General features: G+C 36.3%; 1 protein-coding gene across 5 annotated transcripts in view; it reads left to right on the top strand.

Annotated features, from left to right (window-relative positions):
• The window catches only part of POLN (DNA polymerase nu), an 87,189-nt gene that overhangs the window by 21,701 nt on the left and 40,467 nt on the right, over positions 1-25,021 (top strand). For all 5 annotated transcript variants that reach the window (XR_014851906.1, XM_085059638.1, XM_085059639.1 and 2 more), the window contains 3 exons: positions 7,141-7,198; positions 8,696-8,773; positions 9,198-9,312. Coding sequence is in view for 4 of the 5 variants with exons in the window: in XM_085059638.1 (XP_084915764.1) it covers positions 7,141-7,198; positions 8,696-8,773; positions 9,198-9,312 (251 nt within the window). In the remaining variant the exon portion in view is untranslated. The remainder of the gene's footprint in view (positions 1-7,140; positions 7,199-8,695; positions 8,774-9,197; positions 9,313-25,021) is intronic.

Below are 25,021 nucleotides of genomic sequence, written 5' to 3'. Positions count from 1 at the left end.
CAATTTTGGTTGCACTTTTTTCCTTCCCTTGTATTGACATATTTCAAAGCTGATTAAACTTGTGGGAATGGGATGAATTTCTTCTAAGTTTCCCACTTGTCTGACATCTAAAACCTTGATAATTCTTGGCTGCTGGGTAGGGCCAGAGGGGAGTGCCTTACCTTTGATTGATTGTTCTCTGCTGAAAAGTGGAAACTAGTATCAAAAATGAAGGAATCCTCCAGAAATCTGTATGATTCTGTGGTTTTTGACAAGAAAAATAGATGTCCTTAATTTTCTGTAAGCCACTAGGTGGCAATTGCAGACAAGTCAAGATTTGCTTAGGAATTCATGTACACATCCATACCAGGCTGGCATTGCTATGGTGACCTTGTTAATTTTCCTATTTTCTCTGTTTATTGAAATGCATGCCATATTTTAAAAATTAAATCTTAAGACTATCTTGAAATTGTGTTTCATATAGAAGTCACAGAAAATATCTGCTTATTCCTTTACAAGTATTATTAATGCTGCTGTGGGCAATAATTAAATGTGGCAATTTTCCAAAAGGTTTTTTTAAATTATTCTTGCTGTGTAATTTCTCATGAGTGAGTTGCCTCCAACTTTGGAAGAGCCAGCTAAATTGAGTGAATTTGATGTTGTGGGTGCCCTCAGGACTTTGTCTTCTCATTCTGCATTGCAAAAATGCTCTTCTGACCAGAGCGCAGTTTTCCTTGCTAGATCTCCACTAGCTTTGTTCTTTAACAAGGGAGCAAGTAGACTGTTGATGCTTAAGGAAGCAGCTCACTGAACCTGTGATTACATTTCTTCTCAAACTGACTAAATGAGGTGTGAGAGCAAAATTTATCACTAGATCCCATGTAGAGCAAGAAAAGACAGCTGAAAAAGAAGGAAAAGGAGTGAGAGAATTTTGAAGAAGCGAATAAATGGGGGAGGAGGGGGGGAATAAAGAATAACAAGAATAAAAAGAGAAAAAACAATTAGAAATTTAGAATAGAAAGCACAAAGGAGTTGTCAACTACCTATCTATTATCATTGTAATGAAGTCTGGTCTTACAGACCAAAGTCTTACTTCTGTTCCAAAGGTATTACTGTGCTAGTCATCAAACAGATGCTGTGGATTTAAAAGCTTACTTTTTATTTCATTGTGTAAAGCCGAGTTCTTGTTCAAAAAGAATAGTTGTGGCCTAATTATTTTAATAAACTTTCTGGAGATGTAAATAAGAGAGAAACTCCAGAAACTTTTGACTTATGGTGCTTCATTTTTTTTCGGGAGTGATGCGTTTCATTAGATAAACTAGAACTTTGCTGCTCTGAACTTTTTTCAAATGGAAAAGCAAATCTGTGTGTTTCCCAAGTATGAGGAAATAATTGGTTTCCTGAAGCAACAGCTATTAGAGTAATTAAATTTAACAAGATCACAGTCCCAGTAAATTTATTGCTTACAAGAAATGCAACTAGTTTTTGCTATTTGTTGGCACTGGTAGCCACAGTAAAACAATAATTAATTCCTTTATTTTGCTCTAGTGTTTGGCACTGTGCCTCACTAACAGCAGGTGGTTTAGTCACCACATCAAAGGAAGTGTACATGATAACTTTACCTGGTCTAACTCCTTGGCTATATTTTAACTTCCCTCATGACAAATCCATCCTGTATACATTAATGAGTGGATACTCTTATCTTAGTAGTAAGTTTTGTCTCCATTCTTATTTTTAAGTTTGGCCTTAGAACAGTGGGGGAATTAGTCAGAATCAAATGCCCACAGAATAGTCATCAGCCACTTCTGTGGATTCTCATTTATTTCAGTAACTGCCTGTTACATTGCTTTTCTCCCCTCCCTGCAGTTTATAGGTCTTCGGACAGACATATTCCATAGAGATTAAGAAATGCCAATCTGGATAGTTAGGGATTAATTAGGCATTTTCTAGTTAAAAAAAAAAAAAGCCATTTAGGTATTGATACCTTTGTATACACATATAGATGCCTGTTCTGAGGTTACTTGTTCTAAATAGCAGCTTATGCTACTGAAAATGTTAATGGTGAGGAAGAGAGACGTATGGGTTAGTTGAATCCATATAAAAAAACCAAAAGGGGAGTTGTAACATAGGAAATATGATCAACAACCCTACATGATGTAGAGTAAGAAATAATTAAAATATACCACCAGTCTCTGTGATTGGGTGAAGTCTAACTACAGTGACTTCAAAGGCAACTTATCCAATATGTGTTTGTATGCTGTAGTCCTTGGAAGGAACAAAGAAACCAAAATAATATACTGGTTTTAGTTTAGGAAGGAATAAAAAATCAGTGGCAAATGAAGATGTAGGATTCTGGATACCAAAACTGGAAAGACTCAGAGTCAAAACAGAGTGTATCTGATTGAGAAGAAACTCATAAAACAGGGAAACTGTCTAACTCTGATTTTGATTAGGTATTGTTTCATTGATAATTCTACTCTCCTTGGATACAGTGACTTTCTATTTGGATTTGAGTGTTGGTTTTTCAAGGCTTGAAGCTGTGTTTTTGAGTCTTTAAGAGAGACATCCAGAGTCCTTCAGCTCTGAGTCTCTTCGCCTAAGTGAAGTCTGTCATTGCTTCTGAGTAGCTCTGTGTACAGAAGCAACGGCATAGGCAAGAATCTCCATTTCTTCATCTGAAACAACAGACAAAAGTAGAACAATTTTTAATAGCGGAATTTTCAGGATCAAGGAAACAGGTTTTAGTTGTGTGCTAGAAATAAGCAGTCTGTTTCTCAATGTGTATGGTTCCAGCCTAGTCTTCCTAGTGAGATTAATCTTTTTCTGCCATGCCTGCTTTTCCAGTGATGTCTTCTGAAGAGTTTAACTAAAAATCAGTGATCCAACAACCATCTAGATGCTGGGAAGATGTGTCAAATAACTGAAATTGTAAAAGAGGTGATGAATTGATGGAATTCTATGTCCCACTGTGGCAGTTCCACTGCCAAAGAAAGGTGTCAGCATTGGATGCCAGGAAAAAGACAACCAGTCTGTGTTTGTCATACCCAAAGTGACAGTGCAGATCGGATGCAGTACTTCTATAACTCTATGTTTTTTTAACTATATTGCCAAACTTAATCTTTAATCATTTAATACGTAGTGGGGACAAGAAAGGGCTTCACAGTGCTACAGGCTGAGGGCAGTATGGCTGGAAAACTGCTCAGTGGAAAAGGACCTGGAGGTGCTGGTTGACAGCAGCTGAACACGAGCCAGGTGTGCCCTGCACCAGGCCTGGATCAGCAATAGTGTGACCAGCAGGGCTAGGGCAGTGATTGTCCCTCTGTACTCAGCACTGATGAGGCCTCACCTTGAACACTGTTCAGTTTTGGACTCCTCATGACAAGAAAGACATTGAGGGACTGGAGTGTGTCCAGAGAAAAGCACTACAGCAGGTTTCTCAGGACCATGTCTAGTGAGGGTTTGAATATCTCCAAGATATTCAAAGAATGAAGGTTTTGAAACTTCTCTGGGCAGCCTGTTCCAGTGTTCAAACACTGTCACAGTAGGAAATTTTCTCTTACAGTCAAATGGAATTTCCTGTAATAGTTTCTGATTGTCACCTCTTGTCCTGTCATTGGGCATCAGTGAGAAAAACCTGGCTTCGTCTTCTTTACATGCTCCCATCAGGCATTCTGAGTAGAGGACAAGGATTCTGAGTAGTTGCCTGCTGGTGATGCTCTTCTTGATGCAGCCCAGGGTGCTGATGACCTTCCTGGGTACAGAGGCTCATTGCTGGTTGACATTCAACTTGTTCTTCACCACGATCCACAGGTTGTTTTCTGCAAAGCTGCTTTCCAGACTGAACTCTGTGGGACCCTGATAGCTCATTTCTCCTGATGCCTGAGGTCCCTCTGAATGACTTACCAGACATGTCAAGCACTCCTCAGGGTTTTGGATTGCCTGCCATCTTACTGAGGTTGCAACAGTCCTGTTATCCAGGTCATAGATGGAGGTGTTGGGCAGTGTTTGCCCCTAGGGTGCTCCAGTAGCAGCTGACATCCAGCTGGTCTTTGTGCCAGTTGCCAAAGCCCTTTGGGCCTGCACTTCAGCTGGGTTTCAGTCCACCTCCCTGTCCACTTATCTAACTTATACTTCATCAGCTTCTCTGAGGCTTTTATGAGTGAGTGTTTTGAAAGCCTTGCTGGAGTCAAGGTAAACAACATCTGCTGCTCTCCCTGCATCCACAGAGCTGGTTAGTGCATTGCATACGGCTGTCATTGGTTAAACATGATTTCCCCATTTTAAATCCGTGTTGACTACCCCAGATAATGTACTTGACTTTAATATGTTTGCAGATGTTTTCTAGGATTATTTGTGCCATCATCTTCCTGGGAATTGAGGGGTTCATTGGCCTGTAGTTTTCTGCATCTTCCTTCTTGGCCTTGTGGAAGACAGGAGTGACAGTTGCTTTCTTCAGAAATCTCCCCTGATCATTATAGCCTTTCAAACATTGGAACTGGGACCTTAGCTTCATCTATCCTTCTATCAGTTGGAGCCTCTGGAAATCAATTTTGGATTATGGTGTTGTGTTTGTTAATATTTTTTTTAAATAACGCTAGGGTTTTCTTGTTAATCATCTACTAGAATAGCTTAACCTTTTTCTCCCCTCACTCAGAAACAATGAAGAGAAGTATTATAATAGTTAACTTCCACAAACAGCTTTTCCATTATGCTGTTTCAAATATTCCTTCTTTGTTGGAAAATGATTTTTTGGAGAGAGCAATTTTGGTTCTCTAACTTCTAACAAGATGTGGATACCCTTTTTTAACAATAAGGGAGAACAGTCACATCTCAGATTGGATGTGTGAAAGTTTTGCTGAAATACTTGAAATATATACATAAAAACAAAAATATAGGCTGAATTATGTAGTCCAAGGTGGTGATGATCATTTGTCCAAGCCACATTAATTTTCCACGTCTGATACAATAAAACAGTCACTTGACTCAAGCAGAGGAAAGCTTGCTATTTGGAAGACTCTTGTGAGATTGTCTCCTTATTTCTCTATTCCTTTAAATATCTAGAGTAAATTTATCTAATCAGATTTGATGATCTAAATCTTAGAATGTGTCACCTCCAGGGGCACCTTAGGACAGCTTGTCAGTATGTGTCTTACACAGATAGGTTGAACTACCCACTGGAGATTCCTGTCTTTGCTGGCTACAGAGGGATTCTACACAGCTAGTTTAGACCAATGACCTGCCTAAAATTAATTAATCTAAAATTAGGTAAGAGGAATGTGTTAAACTACTCTAATATCTTAAAGATGAACATTATAGCTTTCATGTTTCTTACCTCTTTTCTGAAGATTTTTCCAAATTATGAGTTAACTGATTTACAAATGAAAAGACGTTTTGTGCTTGCAATTACTTACTAGTGTTTTCCAGAATTATTAGGAACACTTTTAAATTTGCACTGAAAGCAGACTTTGTACAAATAATCTCAATGAAAACAAGATAGCAATATAATGATTTATTTTTACATTGTAGACAGAGTCTTAAATACCTTTTTTTTATTGTTCAGGATTTTGAAGTGAATGAGACAAGGAAAAATATCAGTGAGAGTAACTATAAACAATTCTAACGTGTGGTGGAAATTACCTGATTAAGTACATGTCACAATACCAGTGTAGAGCCGAATGAAAAGTCCATCTACATCCTCTACTGTTAGAATGGTTTTATAAATCAGAATTAAATTGGTTTTTTAATGTGTGTAAAATTAGGCTCCCACATTCATTCATGTCCAGGTACATAATAAATTTTCTGAATTTTTGAGGATCTGCTAGATTCCGTGGCCCTTAACCTGCATATTACTCAAATGAAGAAACTCTAGTTCTCCCAAACTTGTTGTTGGTGGAAATCAATAGTTGCCAATAGGAGTTTTAGTTTTGTGCACAGATTAGAAAACGCTTGCTTCAAAAAATGATTTTAAAATATGCTCTACTGGAAGCATTGCCACAACTGTATTTTTAAATGTTTCTAGAAGCAAAAGAATAAAATACTCAAGTTGGCAATTGTGTCTTTTGGGTACTAATGGACTGAGAGCAGTGTTCCTAGTTTTTACCTATGCTGTGAAAATATTCTGTGTATTATGTGGTGGTTTCCTATCTCTCTCTGTATGGTGCTGTGGCAGATGTTCAACTTTAATACATTTAATTGTGAATCTTTAAGGGTGGTGCCAAGGCTTGAAGTGATACTGTTGTAGTTTGGGGGTTTTGTTCTTTTACTTCTGCTTTAAATTTCAATAGCTTCTGCTGTCTGATTACATCCCTCTTAAGTTTAAAATAACAATTTTTGAGTTCAAAATTGCACAGCAAATGATCATTCTGATTTGGAAATTATATAGCACTATTCCCACCCCCTGAATTCCCAGTATTACATAATATTAGTATGTTCATCTAATTCCTGAACCACTTGCAAATTAATTACATGGAATGACAAAATCAGAGCTTGATACACATTCACTTGTCGTGTGCTACCTTTCTATATAAAGAGGCATAATGATACAAAATAACATAAAGGAGTTGTCATGCGCATCTTTTGTGCTTTACTGGAGGTGTATGAACCCAGATCTTGAAAGAAAAATCTTCTGCTGTTCCTAGTGCTGCATGTTGGTTGTTAAAATTAGCTCTAGTTTTTAACCTGGACTGATGTGCTGTAGACAATAAAGAGTTCCTTATTTATTTTATCATGCATTTCAAAAAAGTAGAAATAGATATTAGAAAAAATTCTGGAGGCTGAAGAATATTCAGTTCCTTTTGCCTTCGGGCATGATTCACGTGCAATTTTTTCTCAGAAGTACTGCACTATATCTAAAAGACGCAGGTTAAAATGAGAAGAAAATTATTTTTATTGGATTACTAATAATCTGTGGTGCATCCAGTGGTTAGGCTTTGGAAGGGCAGCCAGTGAGCAAATATTTAAAAAAGAGCAAATATTTAAAAGTGACTGCAGATGCAAAGTGTGAATATTCCTTTGAAAGGCAAAGTGGTTAATCTTACTTATTACATGGGGAAAACTTGCTGGCACTAGTATCACTAATGCTCTTATGCTGGTCATAAACTGTTCATAAAATGTTTTCATAAACTTGCACTTACTAAGCATTTTTATTCTTCCTGTTTGTAGAACATTCAAGGTATTTCTAAACATCCAGTTAGAATTACAAAGAAACAGTACATAAAAGGTAAACTGTGTTTTTATTATGATGAAAAGGCAGCTTGATCTAATTATTTTACTGAGTGGTATTATATTTTGAAGCAGACTGATAGCTCCAGTATTAAATAAGAGATGATTGATGATTTGTTATACATTGGCATTTAAACTGATTACTTTTGCTAGTTGTTATTGAAAAAAAAATGGTGTTCCAGCACTGATCTAAATAGATAAAAGCTTTTAGATTTTTTCATTTCCCTCACTTTTTACAGATGAAATTATGCATCTCAAATACCTTAGGTATCCTGGGGATGATTTTGTGTTTATTCAGCTCATAAGGCTCTGCCTGAGTCAATGTTTAAGCTGGGTCATTTTAATCACAACTAAACACCACTAGTTAGTCAGATGTGTTGTTTTTGCTAACAGAAGTGGATTTAAAGCAGATGGTTCAGAGAGAATCAAAGTAAAGTCTAGAAAAGCGTGAGCCAAGTGATAAAGAGAGAAACCCACAGTAGCAGACTCAAATATAAGAGAGAGATTTTGGAACATACATTCTCCTTGAATGCCTGCAGCCACAGCTGGGCAGTGCTGCTGTTGTGGCACTTGGTCTGTGCTAAGGGCAAACTTTGCTTTTTCACAGCTATTCACTCCCTGTGTTGAAAATGATACAGGTCATTAAACAGGAGGCTATGCAACATAATGTCAAATTTTGACGGTAGTTTTATTTTATCTACATTATTCATTTTTACAAGTATTTTTTAAAAGCTGCTATAAAAACCTGTGTCAGCAGGGGCAACATAAACCTGAGATGCTGGGCATAACTGTGGCACATGAAACTTTCTGGAAATTTTGTTAATGCTCTTATAATATGTGCTTCTCAAAAATGTGTTTCTAAATTTTTCCTCTATCCAGGCACAATTATTTTTTTCTATTTTCTTCACTTTTATGCTGACCAGATTGATTCTGTTGCATTTCAAACCACCATCCCTCTCTACACTATGTCAAGTGATATTCCCTGGATGCACTCAGTTTCTAGTGTTATTGTTTCATTTTATTATTGGGGATTTCTGGCATTGCAATTTGGATGCCTATGACAGCTGTATGTTCTCAATATTATATTCCCCCACCACCTGTAACTCAGAATTTGGTTATTAACACATTGCTGCAGTATGTTCAAAGGTGCAAAAATACATATTTTTATTTATTTTTATAAACCCTTCTTCAAGAATGCGTCCTTTATCAAGTGATTTGTGAATAATGTTAGATATTGTATATATTTGATAGCTTGTGTTTAGGGAAGGGCTTGGATTTGAGAAAGGAATTAAGCAGTACTGCAAGGATGGTGGTGGTAGATTTGTATAACTGATGTAGTGAAATAATTGTAATGCTGGCAGTTGGTGCTCTGCTAGGATGCTTAATTTGCTGTTTCTGTGGTGTTAGTTATGTGTTTGGTATAAAAGCTCCTATGGTTTGCAACTTAGTATTTTTGGACTGGTGTTTGGGATTTAAATGTCTATCTTCTCTCTAGGAAAAGAAGAGGACGTAGTAACTATTTCCCCAAGAACATTGTTTGTTTCAAAAAAAGGATGTACATTTTTAGCAGCAGGTAAGAGTGTGTATTATTATTCTCATACATATTAATTTTCACAGTTCTGTCATCTCTTTTTCCCCCTCTCCTTTAGATGACATATTTTACAAGGCTGTCAAATCCCTTAGTAACAATTAATATTGTTATATGATGTGTATTCCTTATTATGCTTTGGAAGTGGATGATGTTTAAACCTTGTCAGTAGAAACAGAGTTAATAGGATTAATTGACACATGGAAATAATGAAGGAGTGAGACACATTGTGATCCATAGCTGGAATATAACATTTTCAGGATGAGCTTCTTACATGTGTCTGTAGTTTTTTCAGCATGAAGAAATGATTGAATACTTCAGGCTTATATTTTAATTTGTGATTGTTCAGTTAAAATGCAGGTATCTTTTTATTTTAGAACAATAGATGCATTTTAACACTGTTTTCTAGACTTTTCCCATATCGAGTTAAGGATCCTTGCTGACTTATCATCTGAACCAGAACTTCTGAAACTGTTCCAAGAACCTGAAATCACTGATATCTTTTCTACACTGGCTTCTCAGTGGTAAGATTAAATGTTGCATATTTTAATAGTAATTAGACAAAATCATAAGAATAACCTATTGCATTACTGCATAATGATAACAAAAGACAGTATTTTGTTACAGTATCTATTGTTCATACTATTTTAACACCATGAATTCCTTTCTGTCTTTTTGAGCATTTTCTTCTCTGCTGTGGTTAATTACCACATACCAAAATGTTGCAGTCCAACTGGCCAGTGTGAGCCTTGTGGCTAAAGCTGATGCAATGATGTATTGTGAACAGTGGTTGCTGATAACTTTCTCCTTGTATTGTTTTTAACCAATTTTTTTTAAAAATCCAGAGGAACTGTTAGATAGGTTATCCATCTGAAAAACTGCAGAACACCTTTTCTTAGTAAAAGTACAAGGATTTTTGAAATTTACTTAGTTATCCAGTAGAAGTGTTGGAATCAAATTACATATATTCAAGAAATGGAGACTGGAGCTTATGGGATTCCTTTTGGACTGATACGGTTTAGTGCTTCCATACTCTGATAGATGACTTGGGAAAAGTGGTACTCCAATAATTTAAAAAAAGGTAGATTTTTTTATCTGCATATCTATATAATTATTTAGTGATCTCTTCAGTACGCAGATTAAAAGATTAATATCAGAAAAGATGGAATATTAGTTACTTATCTTTGAACGTATTTTGTATTATTGTTTGTATCATGGTGATGCCTAAAAATCTCTCTTGAGACTGGGACTCCCCTTGTGCTCAAAAATGCACAAACATTCAATAAGTGACAGGATAGATGTCAAGGAATTTGCAGTTTTTACAGATAGGTCAGAAAAAGATTGAATAAAATTCTGTAGCATAAAGCTGTTTGAACAGACTGAAGGTCATGTAAATATTATTCAATTTTTTTATTTTCTATTTGTCCCCCTCTCTCTTTTATCTGTATATCTCCATTTTTAGTTGGAGGATTGCTAGCTGAAAATGGAAACAAAAATAGATATGATTGAACTCAATTCTTATCCTACAGTTTCTAAATTTTTTCAGGCATAGTCTTCCCAAACGTGATATTTCCTACACACTTCCGTAGTTCACAGACTCTTAGCATCCTAGAATGGTTTGAGTTGGAAGGGACCTCAAAGCCAAATAGTTCCAGTCCCACTGCCATAGGCATGGACACCTTCCTCTAATCCAGGTTGCTTGAAGCCCCATCCAGCCTGGCCTTGAACACTTCCAGGGATTGGGCACATTTGTTAGTATGCTCTGAAGTTGTACACAGAAACAAAATGGAGCTCATATTATAATTATCCTGCTACCAACAACTGAACCAGTGCTTGAGGCATGTGCATCCTGGGAGAACAAAATTCAAGACCACAAACATTCCATCAAATATATCTATGGAAAAATCACCTTTCTTTTAGAGTTTCTTAGAAGCCTCTCTTGATACTGGAATAAATTCTTATCTCTAACATGATATTGCTAGAACCTCATGATGGAGTTAAATCCTTATTTTAGTTTGGTGTCTTATTGAAAATGTATGCATGAAGATGAGTCAAATTTTGTCTCAACTCTGGGCACAGCTCCAGAAATACCATTCTATTCAGCAATCTCACGGCTCTTGGCAGCTGTCAACCTTTTGCAGTTGCTACACGGTAACTTTAACGAAATATTACAGGCAAATATTTTTATCAGACAGAATTGTCATGGTGTGTCTACAAAATCATTACATAATGATTCTGCTGACTCTTAAGCTTCAGGAAAGCTAATGCTTGTAAGAAACTTTCCCTTGAATCTATTATATGACTTATGAATCACAGAAACACGAAGGGTGTGTTTAATCTCATCTAACCTTGGACATCTGTCACATACTTGGAGAGATTCATTTGGCTGACTGTTGATATGCCCTGAGTAATAAGATCAATTGTGCATCAAAAGTGCTGAATTCTCCCCATTGAGAACAAAGTAGATCTGGGGTGGCCAGCTCAAATGTAGACATCTGTATTTGTGCTGACAAATTGAATTCCTCTTGTTTGGTCAGTTCCTGCTGAACTCATATTGGATTTTTGAATGTTGTCCTTAATTTCTTTAGCATCAAAGAGAAGATATAAAATTACAGGCTTCACAGATGCTTTCTCATTCCAGATACTAATTCATCTCTCATAGTCCACTATTGATAAATAAAATCTTCAGGGCAAACAATTAATCAATTGACTTTATTATAGTTGATTCTACTCACTGGTATTAGAATGGGTTATGAGAAAAGCAAAATAAACAACAAACCTTTTATCTCTTCTTGGTTGTCTGGTTTTCTCTGGGTCTTAATCCTTTAAAATCTGTGCAACTGATACATCAATGGGCATAGCAAATGTTTTGTTCTGTTCGAACGAATTGCATGTTATTACTATTTGTAAATATTTTCTGACATATTTTGTACAATTGGAAAAACCTTGACAAAAAAAGGTTTTTCTCTAAGAGATCTGTAAAGAATGGGTTAGTTTCTGAAGCTCCCTCTCTAGAGACAAAATATTAAGTTAGTGTTAGCATCTAGTAGCATTTCAGCTTCTGAATGCATGTCAGTTGGTATCTTTTTGCAGATTTTCTGTATCTAAAAATCTTTAGACTGATGAATATTAAATCATAAATAGAAAAGAATACATTATTGGATAGAAATCTGAGCCACACTCCAGAGTCCAGCCAAGTTATATATCAGTTTATTCACTTATTTTTTCTAAATTTCATGGGTTCTCCACTGAAATGTAACTCCATTCCTTAGCTGCCCTTCACGCTAAAGCCTTCTGTCTGAAATCCAATCTTTTAAAAATCTTCCACAGGCTTTTTATAGCATTTGGAAGGAAATACACATGGGTGGGCAGTTTCTGCAGAGAGGTGAACTTTATGAGTTTCTGATTGAATTAAGATCTCTTATGTATAAAAGCTTTCCTTTCATAATTTGGTTAGGTATTCTGTACTGTGACTCAGCCTATCTCTGGTGCTGTAGAGATGTGTCTCTCTTGGAAACCTGTTGGATCCATGTTTCTATTAATCATTGTTTGTATGGAATCTTTACCCTGGTCATCAGTGCAGGTAGAGATGCATAAATATGTGTCAGCCTAGACTGTCTGTACATTGCAGTGAAAGGCTGAATGGAGGTATTAACTTCCATGCTAAAATTCAGTCATGTGCAACACAATACCCAAACCACCAACCCCAGCGAGCGGCAACACTCCTGGCCAAGCTGGGCTGGGTTCTTGACCTGGTGAGCTTGAAGAGACAATTCATTTCAGGAGCAACTCAGCTCCCCCACTCTGTGCTTGCCTGCACTGTGCTCAGGTGCTGGCTGGAGACACTGCTTGCTTGCCTTAGATAGTTTTTTAAGTATTGTGTATTCTCTTTGTCAGAACTGTCTTGAAATTGCTTTTCAGTTAAAACTATCAGAAGCTTCAGTTAACTACCACAGAAGCACAGAATGGTTTGTGTTGGATAGAGCCTTTAAAGATCTAGTCTACCCCTCTGCTATGGACAGGGACATCTTTCACTAGACCAGCTTGCACATATCTGCCTTGTACAGCCAATATATTTTCTGGTCATCTAACATAGTTACCCCAGCTAAAACTGAGATAACAAAAATTTTAAAGTTAACTTGTATATTCTTAGTACTCTTCCTCCTGTTCTCCTGTCTCTGTGATGATGACTTTAAGGTTTTACCAAAATTATCTTACAATGAGTCCTGTGTTATGGCCTACAAAGAGAAGCCTTAAAGACAGGTCAACACCTGTGCTTCCAACACCAAGAGTGCATTACATTAATGACATACTGAACACATGGCAAAGTTTCAAGGCTTGCCTAAACTTTAAAAAATTCATTATATAATGGATTCTAGCTACCTGCAAGTTCACCTTGTGTTATATTGTCTTGATGCTCTATGACAGTCATAATCCTTTTAAATCCAAATCATCAACCCAGTGCTGAAGGTGACGAGAGCTGTCCTGGCAGCTGTCTGACCAGCCAAGAGACCTAACTGCCATTAGACATCCAAATGACAACAAACCTCAGTATGAACTTTCTCTCACCTTTTAGCTCTTACCCAATAAATGAAAAATTTGTAATTGTGTTTAAAATGCTGTTGATGGGCTTATCTTATAATCACTTTCAAAAATAGGTGCTGAAAAATAAGTTTAGTATTTGAGGTAGTCTGCAATTTCTTTCTTAATTAGAGGTGTAATGATTACCACTCTCTTTCAAACTGCTCTTTTGTCACCCTTCTCAGTAGGTTGTTGCTCTTCCATCATAGTATGTACTCATATTGACCATATTGAGTCAAAACTCAGGAAAAGTATCCTGATTTATCTAAGCACTTAAACACACCATAGTATGGGTTTTCATCCACTCTGACTTAGGCCTACTTTCCTGCCTGAGTGCATTTTTGAATTGGAATAGTACTGCTTCAAAGTTCCTATGATTCGAGCATTAATCCATACTTAAAATATTTGGGTAAGTCCTTTCCTTTGTTCTTTAGAATGTCTTGGAGGACTGGAGATCCCCAGTAGTGACGTGTTCAGTTGCATCCAGCAGAGCATAGTGGTACCCTCCATCAAGGGTCCTGAGAGCAGCCTAGCCATACAAATGCAACTGTGTTATTTATGGCTCTGAACTGGCTTAGTCAATTTAAACTTGAAGATGTTGTCACTGTTGTCCAGTGTTTGCTACAGACATTTCTGATATCTGCAAAATATGTCCTGTGTTTAATATTCTCAAGCCTGAAATAGAACACAGGGGTGTCTGTCATAAATGGCCTAGCAGATTTACGAATTTTTTCCCTTTTTGCCCTTTCTGAATTATAACTATGAATTAAGATGTTAAAATGTAGACTGTATATCCTCATAATCCGAGAGGTTCAGAGGAAAAGACTGTGGAAGTAGATTCGTTGCAAATGGATTGAAGTGAAAGTCCTGTACTCCTATATCCAGAAATTTAGGAAAGGGAATACCCAGGTGATTTATAGTCTCTAGGGATAATATTAATGTATGAAACAAAGGATATTCTCTTGACCACATTATTTGTCTGAGATTAATAATATTTCTAGATTGTTTGTATTGATGTAATGTTATCGTCTTATGGTAAATATACCTTCTCTTTAGATAATATTTGCTATTTGAGAAGGGGAGAAATTAAGAAAGATATTTAGTAAATTGCTTACAGTATGATCTACTTGCAAGCATAAATCTATTACTACTATAAACTGTGTGTTTTTATTTCTGTGAGAGCAGAAAGATAATTGTCCCTGTGCACAAACTTTTCCATGCAGTGATAAACTACCTGGGTATTTTCTGACATATATTCTGTGTCATAGATTGTCTTTAGATCCAGTGTAATGATGCCCAAGTTGATCTATGCCTCAGAAAAATGCCTTTAAATATAACATTGTTAGACAGTTGTACCCTAATTCTTTTTCACTATGGAAATCAGAGAGTATAAATCAGAGAATGTACCAAAAACTTTTCTGTGTGCAATGAGTTTTCCTTATGTTCTAAAAGCAAAAAAAAAAAAAAAAGAGAATAGAGATATTTAAATAATCTCTATTAAAAATACTTATGTAGTACTATGTAGTAGAGAAATAGCTCTAATACTGTTCAATATACAGATATGTTGTGTATTAAAAGGTATAATAATCTTAATAATCTGATATCTGCTGCCATTCCAGTATGAAAACTGGCATTCTTTTAAAGTATCAATTTCTAGCTCTGAACTGTAATTTAACCTGTACACATTAACTACTGATGGTGAATTAAAGTAACAAGGCAATTAGTGGGTACTCTTTAAGGGTGATATTTACACTGATTATACCAATGAAAGGATGATTTGTGACAGTTGTGTGCAATGCTTACACTCATGGCAGCATTTGAAAGAAGGCTGGAGAATTTGATAGTGGTCTAGTTGCTCCTGTTCCATGTTGAGATCCGAGTTTTGTAAAATCCAAACCACAAAATACTCCCTTCTTTCTCATCTGTCATCTGTTTCCTCATATTCATGCTATATTAGTGCTTTCTTTTGTGAGGTGATGGAGAACAGCATGGATACCTGTGCTTGTTCCCAGTATGGAATTTACTTTAAAGTACTGGACATAATAATTGTTCACCTGAGTCTGTGTGGCTTTCAGAGAGTTAAAAAAAATGGCTGCAGATAAGAGGACATATCTCAGTATGTCTTTGAAGCAGTGGTAGTTTATATCTAAAATAAAGAAGTGTGTAATTATCCTGGAATTCTAAGTGATTTATAAATTCTTTACCACCAATCATTTTGGAAAACATTTCCTTCCATTTTTATAACATGGACTTAGTTGACTCATGCTTTTAAGTCATGGAAGGGTCTTTAGCTAATACTATCCTTGCCAAAATCAGAGAAACTTGAGCACTTCATTTCCAATAATCTTGGGAACTGCAGACTGTTTATAAAATGTTCTGAACATAAAAGTCCATCTTTCCTCAGCTGGTTTTTATGTGGGATCATGAATATCTGTTGTGAACTGTTTTGTTAGAGACTGATATGCTGATTTTGGAAATTACTTGAAAAAGGCCTAGAGAGAAGGAAAGCACACAGCTACTTGGAATTAGCATGTTGAAAGGAGAAAAGGTTTTTTTATTTTTGTTTTTTTTTTTTTTAAGATAAATTCAACCATTTTTGAATAAAAAGACAACAGTGCAGAAAGGTTTGGTTTATTCTTCGCAGACTGTCTTTGTGCAGGAAGTGTGGGTTTATTTCTTTACCACCTGCCAAGCAGGGGACTCACAGAGCTGATTATATCCAGTGGTGGCCAGGTGAGCCAAACTGTTGCACACTGGCAGTTGGTCTCGTAGGAACTGTGTCAAAATAGGGACTCTTGTTTTTCCAGCCTCTTGGCAATTCAGGATACTTCCTGACAATAGCTCTATCTGCTGGTACCCTGCTGAGTTCTGAAGAACACAGGAAATAAGCAGAAGTATTTTGGATATTCCTGAAATTAATCAAAATAAGTCCTCATGGGCTGAATTATCCAAAAAGATAACTGGGTCTGTTTGAAAAAGATAAGGTCAAGTATGCACAAATGCTTGGTGGTAGGCTGGCTAAATATATTTGCACCTGCCCATACCCATTTTTTGCAACTTTGTTTCAAATACATTCTTTGTATCAAATGGATTAAAGATTAATCCTCCACAAAATGTATTTTTTAGATTAATTCATATAACTGTATGGTATAGTAGACATGGAATTCAGTTAGGCTGCGTCCTCAAATAGCAAGAGCAAAGACCAATTAATCAGGCATGAGATAAATAGATATCTGAGAAGTGAAAATCACATCTGTAGCTGAATGGTTTTTTAACAGGTATGCATATTTGTCCTTCTATATTAATTTTATGAAAATATTATCAACAAGCTTGAACAGAGTCATTATTAATCAAGAGGTGTCACCTGTGTGTTTGTTAGGTGATTAAGGGATAATTAAATAATCATGCTTATCCAGGTGGATTTTTACTAAGGAAACAGGAAGAGCTTTCTCTCCTCCTGTCCCTGTTAGCAGACATACGGTTACAAGATGCAGCCACAGGGTTACACAACTCCCTCTCCCCGAAGTAGACCTCTCTTAGTTTTGTTCTTTGTCTAAATAATGAGTTATACCAGTTTAGGGTTCTTAGAGCCCCATATTTGTCTAAAGATTTTTTAGATAATCCAGGCTATTTCATACACTTCCAATCAGTTAGGACATGTGGTCTCTTGGATTAATTTTTCCACTTTTTATGAACTTAATGTCAAGTCTGAAATGAATTTGAGTTAGTTATTTCACCTCATCCATTGCAAAATGGCAATTTTTTTTTTTTTTTAGAGTTGCAATGAAGAAGAGACATTCCATGCCATTGAGCACATATAAGATAATGAAACTTTTGCAGTATTAGGCAAGTTACAATCATGCCTGCTCTTCACTGGGGAGTATTTAGTGTTACTTCTAGAATCCTGCCTTTGAAGAGAGCAGAGCAAAATTTTCCTGTGTGTTACATGGCAGCCCCCTTAAATAAGTGGGACTGAGTATATCTGCTGAGGTCTCTGTTTAGAAATGTATGACTGTGTTGTGATCCTTCAGCTCTGAAGTTTGGCTGTGTAATTCAGCCAGTATTGATTCACTGTAAAGCTGGAGGTCCTAAGCTCAGTGCTGCCTGCCAGGACACTCACTAAGGGTTAATGTAACATTTCTTTCATTATCATGTACTTAGCTGGTTTTATAATCCTGTTACAATTTTTAGTTTGTTTCAAGGCTTCTACTTCATTTTGTGAAATAGATTCTGAAGATGCATTTTTTTGCAGTGTATTCATTGTTTCTATTTTGATCAATACCTAAAATAGCTCTCATCTTTATTTAGAGTGATACTGATAAAAAGTATGGAATCAATAAATAGTTTCATATGTGCACTTAAGAGAGACAATTTCATTTTGAATGGTAAGGCATGCTCTTTCAAATCAAGTAATATCCAGGGACAGGTACTATGTGCAGATATTACTCATTATTAATCTGGTATTTAATAACTTGTCTGATAAAATATTTGTGAGTGAGGCTGTGCCGCTTGCAGCTCCTGCAGCTGCTGTATCTAATAAAAAGGGAGGAAATTCAGTTTGCCTTCTCAGAATCAGAGTTTTAAAACATTTTAAGCTCCAAGTTCAACACCTCATGGGTGTTGGTGTGGAATATTTTAACAGTGTTACTTTTGCAGCAAAGTGATATCTGTATGTTTGAAAGCTCATTTGCAGTAGTTGGTAATAACGAAATTTAACACTTGTCTTACTTTGCACTCTGACGGACTCTATGGCAACGTATGGAAATCTCACTTTCTACAGTGCCTTGTAGAAGTTCAGCTGTGACTTTAGTTTAGACTGGCAGATAATAAGGCGGAGAGAATAAAGTCTTCAGGATGCATAATGCCTTTTGTTTTTAGAAGCTTTAAATAAACCAGGGAGTTCACTAGAAGTTTAACCAGACAGCTTAATTTTATGTCACTTTAGAAGGTTATTATTATTGCGCATTAAATGCTTTCTTAGCCTTCTGGAGTAAATGAAAAACAAAGTTTTACAGTTGCCACCACCACAACTATCACAGAAACTAGTGAGAAAGCAAGCTCTGAGGAGGCTGGAAAGTCCTCGGTTGTTTTGTGGTGTCTGATAACTTTTGGCATTGCTAATTTCATAGAGAGGTTTTCTTGTGTATGAAACTCTCATCTCCAAACAGTCATGTCCTTCTAGAGTAACTTCGATTAAATGCTCTGTTTTATGAGCACGCTCCAGAGCTCAATAAAATATTTCAGTTTATTTCATTTAACTCAACTTCAGCTCTAGTGTCAAGCTAAATTTTGATGAAATCAAGAATATCAAGGCAATTCATTCTTCGCTTTTACTTTAGCCTTTAACTCAGTATTGACCCAAGGCAGAGTGGAAATTTAAGCTGTAAGAGGTGTTTTTAGGGAAGATTGAAAAAGATGGGATAGGAAATTTCTTATCCCTCTCTGCAGAACTCATTTGTTCAAGACCCTTGTATATAGCATTACTGATTTCTTCCTTTTTTGATTACCTATCCAAGATATTTCAAAGTCTGTCTCTTATTTTTTTCTGTGCTGTGTGGATGCAGTTTGGTGTAGTGTGACATCTCCTCTCCTCCCCTGCTTATTTTTCCTGAGCAAACTATACAGTGTTGTAACAATATGATAGCTCCATATTTTGTTCTGTGTAATATCTGAGATGGCATTACATCATATTTTGATTATATGTTAAGAATTCTGTTCTTTCTGTTTCACTTCTCTGGTATTTATCTAAAGGCTGCTCTAAAGGTCCCTCTATTTCTTTATGAAACTTCTAAAAGATCTGGGATGTGTAATTATTTGATTCTCTGATGCAGCTCCCTGTATCATCTCCCAGAATGACTGCTGTTCCTTCTTAACTGTTTGAAGCCTCTTGAAGAAAAGCTTGAAAAGTAGTTGTGATAAGTGAAGAAATATCTCCAAGGGCATTAATTTGCATTTGATTCCTGACGTTGTTTTATGCAAATGATCTCTAAGAAATTTTATGCCAGTCTAGTTTGCATAGACCCCTTAATCCATTAAAACATTTATTTGTTCTTTCAATGATAGTGCCCATCACTGTTGATGTTTACACTGGCACCTGGCAGTTACTTACCCTGACTTCCTTCTCTTCTGTACTCACAGACCCAGAGACCCTAAAATAAGACTGCCCTCAAGTTAATAAATTCCTTCAGCAATCTCATGACTCAGAAATAAGTATGATTTGTCCATGTAATTCACTATGTCAGAGGGACTATGGATATGAGACGAAAGCTCTTCTTTTTGTTTTATTTTTTTTTTGCTATAGGAGTGAAGGAGAGACAAGGTAAAGGTTGCTGGGTAAAGTGTGCTCTTTCAAGAACCTATATCAATGTCAGGGACTTTCTGTTCCAACTGACATTATGTCAGAATTGTGCATTTTTACAGAAAAATCTTCTAATGGCCTTTTTCTAATGAAGAGCACTTAAAATAAGTGCTATCTAATTTATCTCTTCAGTATCTGATACCTGAAACAGCAACATGAGGGTAAATAAAGATAATGGATGACTTTAGGTCTTAAATAATCTCTCAGAGAATTGTTACTGATGATAGCTATAATTTATGACATGACCTTGTTGCAATGGCTTTATCTGGTTCCCTGCTACTTTAAAATGTAACAACAGAACACTTTTGACCCTCATAGCAAACTGCAAAGACATGTCTTTATCTTCTGTAAAATACATGAAAGGTAGATATCATGCTCTTTAAAAGGAGGTTGAGGTCTAATAACATAAATCTTCATGCAGTGGATTATAGAGGCTACTCAGACAAAATAAATTATTTTATGATTATCTAGTGGAAGAAATTTTAAAATACTAAAGTGCCTCTGGATTATTGCAGAAGTGTTTTATAGGGGTTATAAAGATTTTCCTGGTGTTAAATAGATATAAAATATATTAAACCACAATTTGATAGAGTGGCATACCCAAAAGGAAAAAAGACACAATGACAAAAATGTTTCAGAGCTGGCTGTTTCTGAGAAGGATGACATCAAGCTGACAGCTGTAGTCTTCCATTCAAAGAAGTTGAACACAAATAAAAGCTTTTTAAAAGCCTCTAAACTAATTAAAACACAAAGTTAAACTCCTGAATGATGTGTTGTGACCCTCTCTCCTCTAATTACATGACCCCTATATTTACATGGGAGATCCATGCCAGAGATCCTCCAACGTGTGCAGTGGCCACTGGAAGACAGCTCTGCCTTTCATCATGGCAGGGTAGGAATAAATACAGGTGTATAAATATGTAATGCTATGTACTGCCCTTCAGATAAGGAGGAAGAGATGTGAGGGATCTGGTGTCCTATGGTGTGAGGAATTGCTTTGTGTTATTCTGTAACCTTTTATCTCAGTTATGCAAACCAGGTCAGGATAAAATTGCAAGTACAAGCATTTGACAAAACATCTGAATCAGACATGAGAAGTGTTTAGATATGACATAGATAAAAAAATACCAGAAAAAACCAAATATATACTTAGGTTACTTCAGAAAGGTTTATCTTTCTGTTACTGTTGACCTGCTGTTTCCCTTCTCGTGTTAGTCTGCACTTTAGTCTTTGTAGATGCTCTTTGTCATAGAACCATGGAATCCTAGAATGGTTTGGGTTGGAAAGGACCTTAAAGACTACCCAGTTCCAACCCCCAGCTCTGGGCAGGGGACACCTTCACTAGACCAGGTTACTCAGAGCCCATCCAGCCTGGCTGTGAACACCTGCAGGAATGGGGAGTTCACAGCTTCTCTGTAGAGCTGTTTCTTTCCTATTTTTAGAAAAGTATCTTAACTGTATTTCCACTCTTCTGGGCACTCTAGACAAATTTCATTTTTCATCCTGCTGTCTCCATGCTCTTATGCATGAGATAATCTCACTACTTTTTGTTTTGAATGTAGTTGTGTAAATGTCTTGTAGAAAACATAGAAACGATAAACTTTATGATATGTCATATCATATGTCTCTGTATGATAAGAAGATTGAGATGAGCTAATTGTGTGTATCTTATGTTTGGCTCTTGATTGATACAAGGAAAAATTAGTAATATATTTTGATATGACAATGTCTTCAAGGAAACTGTTTCCTAACTTCTTCCTTTTCTGTATTTAGTAACAGAGATTAGCCAGGCAAAAGTAATTCCAAGTTTGCTTCTGCATATTACCTTACAAATGTCTCAGACAACTTATGCCTGAGCCTTGTCAGCATTTTCCATGAGTCATGGAAGAGCAGCTTTCAAAAAAATTGTTTATTCTTGCTCATTGCATTAGCAGTGAATGAACTGGGTTACAGGTAGCCAATTATTTTCCATATGTCTTGGATACTCACATACACGGTTATAGATATTCTGTTTGCCTCAGATATAATAAGGTCTGCTAAAGTTAAAAGGTGAACTTTCAGAATTTACCTCCTACATGATCTACCCAATGGTGGTACTTCTGTAAAACTGGGCTTTTCTAATTTTACTGATTACATAAATTGTCTGTACCTGTTTCATATCCCAAAACAAACTTTCAGGCCTGAACTTACAGTATATAAAACCCTCATCTGCTATTAAAGAGCAACAGGTGATTGAAAATGAGAGATTTATATAGTTCACTGATGAAAATAAAAAAAGCTGTGAGAGCCATGAAATGAATGAATGTGTATTCACTCATACATTCGCTCACTTATTGGACATTAATGACCACATATAAAATGAATGTAATGGCACTTCATCTCATTTCCCACATCAACAATTCACAGCTTGGACTTGGATTAATTGGCAGATGCAAGAGAGCAGCCAAGAGTTTGTGACTATTATGACTGAGCTTAGCTTGGCTGGAGTGTAATGCAGATCAAGGCAATGCATGTCTGCCAGATATTGTGTTTGAGAAGTCTGTTCTGCCTTTTCCTGTGCATAAACAGTTGACTTCCGTCACCACACAACATTTCCCAGAAGTGCTGGAATGTCTTATCGCATTCTTTTAAGACTGATTTCCTCCCATTTCTACCTGTTCTCAAAGTTTTATTTTGCCATTGCTCATATGATATGCCCTGTGGCCTCTTTCATCTTATTTTTTTTTGTGCTTGTATTGTATGAGCTCATTTCTGTACACTAAAATTCATGTTAGTTCTTTTTAATATTCTGTACAGGTAAAAAGGAATCCATTGAGATCTCTACTCTGTATTAAATGTGTTATTCCAGTTTACACTTAAACTTTTTTTGAAATTACAAATAATATTGCTATATTTTTCTTGGATATAAAGAAACTGGATGTTCATATGTTTTAAAGACATAAGACTTCAACAGAAACTCCTTGAAATGTCCATTAGACACCATTAGTATGTGAAAATATATAGTGAATTTTGGAGAAATTATGATAATATTCAAAGTATGTTCTCTGAAAAATGAATAAATTACATATTCCTCCTTTTGTTTCATGTCTGCACTTTGTTTCTTAATCATAATTTGATCTTATCCTTCTTCATTGTTTGCTTGAAAATTTCTCTCCATTTTTTTACCCTCAGAATTAAGGAGCTGTTCCCTTTTATGCATACAGCCCAGCTCTTAGTAGAGCCACCTTTTAAAAGACTTAGTGTATCTCTAGTCTCACTACGTTTGTTAGATATTCTACAACTTTTGGCTGCAAGTCATTTGCTGCCCTCACAGACCTTTCCAGATTGTTTAGCTCTGCTAACTCCTTCCCAGAATACTGAGATCTGCCAACCTGAACATGTCTTCCAGCACTGAGGGCTGTTCTTTATTCTACCTAAGAGGTGTCTATCAAATAAAGTACTATAAAGCAAAGTACTTGCAAAGCAAGTGCTAAACAAGGTAAAGGACAAACAAATCAGAGATGTGGAAATAGCCTGAGACAAGTATGCAGGCAAGGACAGGAATGTAGGAGGTGAAATACTGCATATTTGGAGATTTGAAGATGGTGAAAATATACTGATTTTGATCTTGAACTTTTCCCGGTGTATTTGAGAGAGAGTAATGAGAAGGATGTCAGAAAATGGAAAAATACTTCCCATGCTAGAGCTAGTAACTGCATATTTATTTCCTTCAGGACATCAGGAATTTTGCTGTTTCCACAATAAAATCTGCAGCAAATTATTTTTCCTCTTGAGCTTTTTTTCTGCATCAATTTCTATACCATTGCATTAATAGTCTTCCTCTTACTCCAGCTGGACACAGTGCTGGGTGAGCTGGAGTCACTGCTTAGCCCGGCAACTAAGACTACTTTATGCCCATTCACTTTCCTTTTTCAGATTCAAATTTATTCCAAAAAATGCATCTCCACTAAAGATCTGTTTTATATCCTACCACAGTTCAGCACTGAGTATTTTCATGCATTGGATGGCTTGCTAAAAATTTCTTATGCAAGTATGCAGATAACAATGTCTTTTTATTAATATCATGGTGTTCCATGATGAGTCCAAAGCAACATGAAGGTTTTATCTTGAAAAAGGTTCTCACCATTAAAGTACCCATTAAAACAAATCAATTATCACAAACATAAATTTGTTTGTAGAGGAAACAGGATAAAGCAGAAAGCCCGCTGGGGATTTCTAACATGGCTGCTGCAATTCTGAGAAACTGCACACCTCCTCTTTAATTTTGTTATTCAAAGGAATAAATAGCCTTCACCTCACACTGCAGGAATGCCTCTCTGTATTACAGAAGGAATCAAACACTGTAGTAGAAACCAATCATTGTCAATACACACAGAAAAAAAGCATTTATTAGTAAAAAAATGAATAGTTATGATTAATGACTTCTGTTTGCTCAAGCAATTTTGATTTATATGGCAATTTCATGCCATATTATTATGCATTCTTTCATGTGGTACATAAAACTGCAAATACTCAGTGGTAAATGTAATGCCTCTCTGTCCAGTGCTCACATTTCCCATTGACACCCTTGGAGGTGTTGACTGACCATTTTGGTTGTAACATTCTATTAAAGGAAATATTTGAGATAAAGCTCTGAAATTTTAATTTTTTTTTTAATGTTTCATGACTAACCACAGACCAGGAAATGCTAAATGACTGTTGGTTTGCCGTGATTACGTGATGCCTGTACATCTGCACCAATGACTGTGTTAGGTGAATTTTATTGTGATTGCTGACGCCTCCAATCATGATTACAGCAATAAAACTATTTCTGTTTTCTCCAGTCAGTCCAACTTGAAGATAATATAATGCAAAATCATACTTAAAATTCTAGCAGCGCTTCTGACTGTGCACACAATCCAATTCTAGTGCCTTCTTTCACTGCTAAATCTTTCCTAGAACCACCAGTCCCTCCCGGCAACTCTCGCCTTGTGTCTTCCTCAGTAGCATAGTCTGATATATGTATGTTTCTCTTTAGGTCTCCATGATTCTTACCCACTGTGTCCTTTCTGTTGTCGCCCTTCTTTTCCAGAGAAGTGAGCAGCTGATGTACCTGCTGTTTCTCAGTTGTCTCAAGCCTCAGAGTTCAGTAAATCTGCAAGTAAACTCTGTTGCTGTTCTCCCATTTCTTGCCTTCTCCAATCCTCTAGTTCAAATTATGCAGTATTAGGAAAGCACTATTGTATTTTCTATGGTTTTCTCAGTTTCAGCGTTCCTTATTCTTAGTTCTGCGTGTCAGAAGGGTCCTCAGGTGA

This window comes from Lichenostomus cassidix, chromosome 4, assembly GCF_008360975.1.
Source record: "Lichenostomus cassidix isolate B80296 chromosome 4, HeHo_3.0, whole genome shotgun sequence".
NCBI classification, from domain to species: Eukaryota; Metazoa; Chordata; class Aves; order Passeriformes; family Meliphagidae; genus Lichenostomus; species Lichenostomus cassidix.
Note: the sequence above shows the minus strand (reverse complement) of the source record. Positions and strands in the feature narration are given on the sequence as shown.